Source organism: Hipposideros armiger, unplaced genomic scaffold (assembly GCF_001890085.2).
Source record: "Hipposideros armiger isolate ML-2016 unplaced genomic scaffold, ASM189008v1 scaffold_49, whole genome shotgun sequence".
Taxonomy (NCBI): domain Eukaryota; kingdom Metazoa; phylum Chordata; class Mammalia; order Chiroptera; family Hipposideridae; genus Hipposideros; species Hipposideros armiger.
This window is the reverse complement of record NW_017731399.1, coordinates 4,042,740-4,051,109: the sequence shown is the minus strand read 5'-3', so window position 1 is coordinate 4,051,109 and position 8,370 is coordinate 4,042,740. Positions and strand designations below refer to the sequence as shown.

At 47.8% G+C, this 8,370-nt stretch overlaps 1 protein-coding gene across 2 annotated transcripts in view; it reads left to right on the top strand.

Moving 5' to 3' along the window:
• Positions 1-7,632, top strand: part of DCAF4 (DDB1 and CUL4 associated factor 4) — a 25,320-nt gene extending 17,688 nt beyond the window's left edge. The window contains exons 9-14 of one of the 2 annotated variants that reach the window (XM_019640258.1): positions 788-867; positions 2,732-2,827; positions 2,961-3,058; positions 4,242-4,415; positions 4,788-4,902; positions 6,618-7,632. In XM_019640258.1, the coding sequence (XP_019495803.1) occupies positions 788-867; positions 2,732-2,827; positions 2,961-3,058; positions 4,242-4,415; positions 4,788-4,902; positions 6,618-6,811 (757 nt within the window). In that variant the 3' untranslated portion in view covers positions 6,812-7,632. Of the gene's footprint in view, positions 1-787; positions 868-2,728; positions 2,828-2,960; positions 3,059-4,241; positions 4,416-4,787; positions 4,903-6,617 lie in introns of both variants that reach the window. The other variant, XM_019640257.1, reaches the window with a different exon arrangement.
• The last annotated feature ends 738 nt before the right edge of the window (positions 7,633-8,370 follow it).

The following is an 8,370-nucleotide window of genomic DNA, read 5'->3' as shown; positions in this document are numbered from 1 at the left end:
ATTGTACACTAGAAGCCTATGTAACTTGACTAACCCCAATGATGGTGCCAAGTTGGGCCAGTGAAGCAACGTCCTCCACAACTAGACTGAAGAACAAAAAGACAGCAACTTGTCTGTTCCCCTTCCCCGATTCACCAGCACTGTTCCCATCCCCCCAATTCCCCAATAAAAATCTTAAACAAAAAAAGAAAAGAAAAGCGCATGCTCTATCCACTGAGCCATCCAGGTGGCAGCTCAGCTCAAGGTGCCGAGTTCAGTCTTAGTTGCAGGCGGGCATAGCCCACCATTGAACAGGCAATCTTGTTACACCAGCTGAGCCATCTTGCCACCTGTTGACAGCTCAGCGATAGCTGAGCTTGGGCGCAGCATCACTGGCCCATGTGGGAATCGAACCGGTGACTCGGTTGCTCAGAGCTCATGCTCTTAAGCCAACTCTTAACCAACTGAGCCACTCGGCCAGCCCAAACATAAACAATTCTTTATATTGCTCATGGACAAATATGTTGTGGAAATATTACCACATAGCCTAGAACTGAGACCAATTTTAGAATTGCAATTCTGGATGGGGGAGAAGGGAGAATTGGGCTGGGGAGGGTTAAAGAGGGCTTTTAACTATATGTGTGATCTTTTTTCCCTTTAAAAATAATCTGAAACTAAATATGGAAAATACAAACATGTTAAATCTGGCTTTAGGGGTGTTAATTTATCGTTTTCTGAAGGGCACTGATGCCCATTTCTCCTCCTGGAGGAGAACCTTGTACTTGACTGTCCTTAACAGCTTTTCCAGGCTGTGCCTCCTGGGAATTGCAGAGACTCCAGGCTGTGCCACCCTGCTCCCGGCGTCACTGTTCGTCAATAGTCATCCAGGTACCAGGCCCTTTTCCTTTTGGTAAGGGGCGCTCTGACAGAGGTCCCTGTCCTCTGCCTCCCAGGAGCTGCAGCCAGCAGTGTAAGCTCTGTGGTGAAGGCTTGGATAGGAGGGTTGGGAAGCAGAGGCTTGGTGAGCCCACGTCACAGCTCATGGCGGGGATAGGCTGCAGAAGCATCTGGGGGAGATTCCTTAAATCTGACACAGGATTTGTACTAGAAGCATGTGCATCTTTACATATTTCCTCCTTTTGGGTCATTTCAGCAGCCAAAACAGTTAAAAGTGTATGTATCCAATGCAAGAGATCAAAACACTTATTTGGTCTGCCTGTACAGATCACTCACAAAGGTGTGACCGGTGCTGTCGGGGATACCGACATTCTCTCTGGCTGAAGGCAGTGCAGAATTCTGGACTTCTCCCTGGCAGCATTCTGGGTATTAAGTTTCCAGTCTTTCAAGAATTAGGATCAACCAGACAAGGGTCAGGCCTCTAAGAGTGCAGGCCTCAGACAGACCTGGCATGAATCCCAACTTGAACAGATAGCTTAAGCTCTCTAAAGTGAAGGTAATACCTACCCCGTTGGGTTACATGGTGGATTAAATGAGGTCATGCACCCTTAGCCTTATGCCTGGCATTTCATCATACAGCAGCTTATGAGGCAGGAATATGTAGTATCACCAATTTACAGATGAGGAAATAGACAAAGAGAAGTTCAGAATTAGCCTTACAAAACTAATCTGTGGTGTTAGAAGTCAGGAGAGTGGTTCCCTTTGGGGAGAAGTGGGGAGGTAGCAATTGGGAGGATACTGGAAGGTTCTGTTTCTTAACCTGGGTGGTAGTTATATGGCTAGATTTGTGATAACTCATTAAACTATACTTATAATTTGTGCCCCTATGTGTGTTTTATCAATAAAGTTTATTTTTAAAAATGTTTTGCTTGAGATTACACAGCTAATAGTGTGATCTGGAATTGAAAGCCTCTTATCTGCCTGTAACTCCATACTGCCTCCCTGATAGCTATTAGTATTCTTAACACTTCTACTGGGACATCAGGAAAGATTCATACATTTACTCTCAGAATAACCACTATTGAACCAGGCACCCCAGCTGAGTGTCCCTTTTTTTTGCTAACACAAAACCCAGAATGGGGCCAAGGTATACAAGGTCTGACAATTAAGTTCGAGAACTCATTCTAGAAAAAGTGTTGCCTGCATACCTCGTTGTTGAATATCACTACCGTCACCTTCGAAGTACTCCCCTTGGGAAGCTAGGCACCAATGCCAGGGCCTAGTCCACCCTTCAAAGCAATTTTGGCACTCTTTTTCTGGAATGGCCATCAGAGCTGTCATCATATTACCCCTGATGTCCTGAATGTCATCAAGATGTCTTCCTTTCAATATTTCCTTTATCTTCTGGTAAAGAAAGAAGTCATTGGGGACCAAATCAGGTGAGTAGGGAGGGTGTTCCAATACAGTTATTTGTTTACTGGCTAAAAACTCCCTCACAGACAGTGCCGTGTGAGCTGGTGCATTGTCGTGATGCAAGAGCCATGAATTGTTGGTGAAAAGTTCAGGTCGTCTAACTTTTTCATGCAGCCTTTTCAGCATTTCCAAATAGTAAACTTGATTAACTGCTTGTCCAGTTGGTACAAACTCATAATGTATAATCCCTCTGATATCAAAAAAGGTTAGCAACATCGTTGCAACAAGTTCGCGAACTTAATTGTCTGACCTCATAGACCCCTCTGAGCAGCTATTCCTGGAGGATTCCCAGATCTGGTGCTCACTGGCCTGGCAGCATGAAGGGAAGGTCTCTGTTCCCAGAGGACAGCCATGCTTTATTAAATTCACTATTCCTCAGCAGGAGACCGACCTGGCATGCTCTGCAGTTTCCGGATCCCCGGGGCCTGGTGTTGTGCGTGGTCCTTGAACATCCAGGCAAATGACTGCTTCAGTACAGGTGAGCCACGGCTGCCACCCCAGGTCCCCAAAGTAAGGGATTGATCAGACCTCAAATACCCCCTGCCCAGCAGTCCCTCTCCCTGGACTGGAAGTGACACTTCTCTGTCCACCCCATCTCTGTCTCTTATTAGGCTTGTCTCGGTGGGTCCTGGTGACCAACGTGGTGACAGGACACCGGCTGTCATTTGGGACCAGCAGTGATGTCTTGGCCCAGCGGTTTGCTGTCATGGTTGGTTGGATTGGGAAGGACGTGATACAAAGTTCCCCAGGAGTAGAAATCTTGCTGGACTGACATTGGATTCCATTGTGGCATTTAGTCCTCCCATTTTTACCGGGGAAAAAGAGGGCATCGGAACGATTAACGAACGGGTTACTTGGTGAATATGTCTGCACTGAGTGGAAGTTGGCTGACCCAGAAAGGCCTAACTAAACTAGCTTGAAACAACTTCCTATTCAAATGAATTGTTAGCAATTCTTGAGTAGTGCTTGGATTAGCCAGTAGGACATGTAAGTTGTTTTTTGGTGGTTTTTTAAAAGATTTTATTGGGGAATCGGGGAAGGGGAACAGACAAGTTGCTGTCCTTTTGTTCTTCAGTCTAGTTGTGGAGGACGTCGCTTCACTGGCCCATGTTGGTATTATCATTGTGCTCTTCCTGGGTGAGGTAGATCGGTTGCCGGCCATTGGTCAGCCGCTCATGGTGGCTCTTGGCCACTCACGCTGGCTGCCGGCCGCTCGCTGTAGCTTATGGCAGCCCATTGCAGCTTCACTGCAGCCTACGCCATCACCGGCGATTCGCGGCAGCCCAGCTCCAGGTCCAGCTGTTGTTCAGCATCTTAGCTGTAGAGGGCGCAGTGTCACTGTCCCTCATGTGGGATCCGAACCAGGGCCCTGCAGCTCAGAGCTGGCGTCCCAAGCCAACTCTTACCCAATGCACCACTTGGCCAGCCTGGACATGTAATTTTTTTAATGTATAAATTAAGTCCCAATTCATAGCACTAAATATTTTCATACACAGCTTTCAAATTACATGTTTTATAAATTTAAAAATCAAAATTACATTTCAAAGACTTGCTCACAGAAAATGCCATCTCTTTAAAAATATCAAAGTGTGTCGACCTGCTTCCACCAGTAAGCACAGAGTTTCATTAATTCAGGTTTCTTCAGCCATCCTCCCTATTTGGGGCCCCATGTCTCACTTGGACCTCTGATCTCTCCTCTATACTCATTCCAGTTCTTCTCCCCTTTCATAAAACCTTCCAACTCTACTGAGGCTCAAACCCTGACCAACCCATCTCCACCCACACCTCTAGCTCCGGGGCTGGGATGGGGGAGGAGAGGCAGGGGTTGTGTTCTGGAGGGTGCACCCCTCCCAGCCTGAGAGGAAGGTACTAAGCAATCCCTCTTTCCATAGAGTCCTTTGCTATTTAATGGCTGTCGGTCCGGGGAGATCTTTGCCATTGATCTGCGTTGTCGGAATCAGGGCAAGGGCTGGAAGGCCACCCGCCTGTTCCACGACTCGGCAGTGACGTCTGTGCAAACCCTCCAAGAAGAGCAATGCCTGATGGCCTCTGACATGGCTGGAACGGTAGGGTAGCACTGACTTTCTCAAGCCACTGGAGCTGGTGGCCCAGAGGTCTGACAGGTGGAGGGGCTTATTTGGGGGAGGGGCTCTGCGGAAGAGACCCTCATGCCAGCCAGCTGCAGGGAAAGGCAGCTGGAGAGCAGGCGAGCTATATGCTGTGCGGAGCACCTGCCCACTGGGAGCCCAGTCTGGTCTAGACAGACGTAAAACTGGTTCTGCCTTTGGATGGGCTGTAGGGCTCAGGCGTTGGAGACTTAGGTTTTCCTAACTTGAAGAGATCTCTGGAGACCACCTCACGCTCCCTGGCTTCCATGCCAGGTTCACCAGGGTACCTGCTGGGCCCTCCTTAATGGCCCTTTGTGCCTCTTCCCACAGATCAAGCTGTGGGACCTGAGGACCACTAAGTGTATAAGGCAGTACGAAGGTCATGTGAACGAGTACGCCCACCTGCCGTTGCACGTGCACGAGGAAGAAGGAATCATGGTGGCAGGTACCTGGGGAAGAGGCGGTTCCATCCATCAAATACCATCCCTTAGGGCCCCCAGCGTCTTCAGCAGAAGGAGAAATTACTCGAAAACAGAACTGAATGAAGGGATCGTGGACTGTTGGGGTTTGGGAGCCAAATGGGACGCAGAGTTGGACATTAGTAAGCAGTTTAAACATCCACTAGGTGGAGAGCCCTTTGTTCTCATACCAGTGGGCAAACATCTCTTCAGTAACAGGCAAGTTAGGTGCAGTAAAACACAGAAGGTTTAAGTCTATTCACCAGGTCAGCATCCAGTGGGACTTTATCCCTCCAAGCAACTGTCCTGTCGACAAGCCTGGCCTCCCTTTCCCTTGTCCTCACATTTCCCCCAGGGGCTGCTGAGAAAAGAAATCTGGGTCATTGTGAGGGAGCTGATTCTTGGTCCCCTACCCCATTCTGTGGTTCCATGATCCACAAAATAGGAGCAGAGCCTATCTAGCTACTAAACCCCCTTGAAAGAAGTTACAAGATTATACTGTTTCTGGGCTATCGAATATTCTGACAGGGTGAAAGTTTGGTGGTTTGACAGATGAAATAGTAGGTCCTTAACACGAAAGACTATGAGATCCCCAAATTTGCTAATATTCCTACAGAAAGTACTTATTCCCCATGAGAGCTTCTTGTGGCTAAGAAGGATCACTTTGTTAGAACTTTCTTAGGCTTATTTACTAGTCTCACCACCAGCAGCAGTTGGCTTCCTTTTTAAGTCTTTTTTTTTTTTTTTTTAGCTGAGCCATCCTGCCACCTGTTGGCAGCTCAGCAGCTGCTCAGCTCGGGCGGGGCATCGAACTGCTGTTGCTCAGAGCTCAAACTCTTAAGCGAGCTCTTAACCAACTGAGCCACTCGGCCGGCCCTTTTAAGTCTCTTTTTCACAAGTTTTCAGCTCAGACAAGTTTTTGTGTTCTGGATAACAGAAAGAGAACCCTGTCGAAAGGCAGATGTGTGAAGTGGGCTAGCTGTGGTAATCAGTGACCTGTGCTACCTGAATTCATGCCCAGCCAAGGTAGCACCTGAGGTCGTAGTCACTGGAGGGGTCAGAGGCACAAACATGAAATCCGTGACCGCCTGAGGTCTGCCCTCCTCTTTCCTCTGAGGATCTGCAGTAGCACATATCATGTCTCTGGGCTACTGTAACCAGTGGTGTTAGGTGTCACATTCCTCACCACTCTGAGCCCTAAGACTATCTGCTCTCATGAGCTGAACCGTTAAGCCAGCAAGAGCTCTGGGGAGAGGTGTCACCTGGTTTGTCCCTAGAATGTAATGATGTTACGAGATCTCCCTGGTTACTATTTCATAAAGGAAACCAGCTGCATGTCATCTAGACCAGGTGGGCTGGGTTCCCCCTTGAATAGCCCTTGACACCAAGACATGCAGAATGCTCGCCCATTAGCCAGGATGCCCAGTGAGCCATCCAAGGTGTCGTTCAGCCAGCCAGTGCGTCTTGTCACTTTGAATACATGCAACTAGTTAGGGTTCTAGAGCACCAGGGCGACCCGTAACGTTGATTTTCAAAAGCTACATATTACCGGTAGAAAAAAATTCCATTTGTGAGTTCACATGGATTGAATGATTCACATGCAATCCTGTTCAGTCCTTAGGAGTCATGAGAAGCCACATCCACATGTACACAGATTCTCTGGATTCCCTCACTAACCTGCCACATGTCTTTCCTCTCGTAGTGGGCCAGGACTGCTACACGAGAATTTGGAGCCTCCAGGATGCCCAGCTGCTCAGAACCATACCTTCCCCACACCCCACCTCCAGAACCAGCATTCCCAGTGTGGCCTTCTCCTCTCGGCTCGGAGGCTCCCAGGGAACACCCGGGCTGCTCATGGCCGTCCAGCAGGACCTTTACTGCTTCTCCTACAGCTAATTCTGCAGGGTGCGGCCTGGAGAGAGGTGGATTTGACTTAAGGGAGTAAAGAGTAGTTCTGCCATACTTGGCTGTTTCCGATGAGGGCTTTTTAAATGGATGCTCTGTGTGCACAGATCCCATCCACCCAGCTGCTGGGGACAAGGTGCTATGTTTTATGTGGAGACACTTTAGTAAAGTTATTTAAGTGAAGTTGATGGCTCAGAGAGCTTAAAAGTCCTTTTCATAAAAGGTATCTATTTCCTTTTATTGAATTCCTTAGACTAGTTCCTTCCCCCTTTTTAAACAAAAAAATACTTTTTCTAAGGGCTGAAGATCTGCAACAGCTAAGTTAACGCTTCTTTCACCAGAAGCCCTTTCTAAAGAGGCCTGACGAGACGGTGGGGGTAGTCTGTGCCTGGCTCCCAGAAAGACACGTATTAGTACTTGAGAAAGCCCGCTGGAGAGAAGAGGAAGAGGGAAGTCATTTCTAGAGAAAGATTTAAGGCTGGAGTTCGGAATCCTCACACTAGCCTTCCCCCACTATCAGCAGCAGATCTCTGCGATGCTCCTGTTAATATCATCCATAGGCACTGGAAGGAAAGATGGGTTTTCTAAGATGCTAGAGGCTTTAAACAGGCCTTCGCATGCCTTTGTAGAGGCACCTTCCAGAATGTTAGGAACAGCAGCTCCTGTTTGTAGAAATGGTGGTAACCTGAACGTCAGATTGAAGGGTCCCGTCGCAAAGAAAATTGGCTTTGACTTTTTATAACCTAGGAAAAAAAGTTTGTAAGATGTTTATACAAAGTGTTCAAGAGCTTGTCTTTCTACCAAACAATAAAGTGGAAAAAACTATGACATGGCGCGTTGGTTTGCATGATTTAGGTCATGATGCTTGGCTGCTGTAGCAAGAAAGCAGCTGCAATTATGTCTACTTGGGACTTTTGGGAGAGGAAAAGGGAAGGGCAGAGACCCAGACTGGCTTGAATGGCTTTGCTGGGCCACTTCCGTTTGCCCCTTCATACCCACCTGTGCCCCCGTCACCTACTCTGTGTTCCCTAAGAGGCTGGCTTCTATGGGCTACCGTAGTGGCTCCCCAGCCCTGGCAGGGTCAGCCAGTGGGACATACCAGCAAGAAAGCCAAGGACAGGAATGTGCGGTGGGAATGTAGGTCCCTGGCTCCCCTCCTGCCGGGCTGCAGGGGCTGTGGCTATGTTCCTGCCAAGGCCAGGGCTTCTGTTGGAACTCAGCTCTCTCTGGGATCCAGTAACTTCTCTCCTTCTGTTCCTTCAGACCTCTAGCTGGTAAACTGCACCTCACTGTTGCTAGCCCAGGATGCTTCACCAGTTAAACCCTTCAGTTATAACCTTGAGTGTTACATCTATTTCCTGGCAGAACTTGGACTAATACAGCTTAATGTACAGAGAACCAAATTAAAAAAAAAGAATGATTGGTCATCTGATAAATGAGCTATATAATAATTTTAGTGCCTCATTTATAAAGAACTTTCCCCCATCTTACCTTATTTGATCTTTATAACAGCCCATAAAGGAGGTAGGACAGTAGTAATATAAAAATTA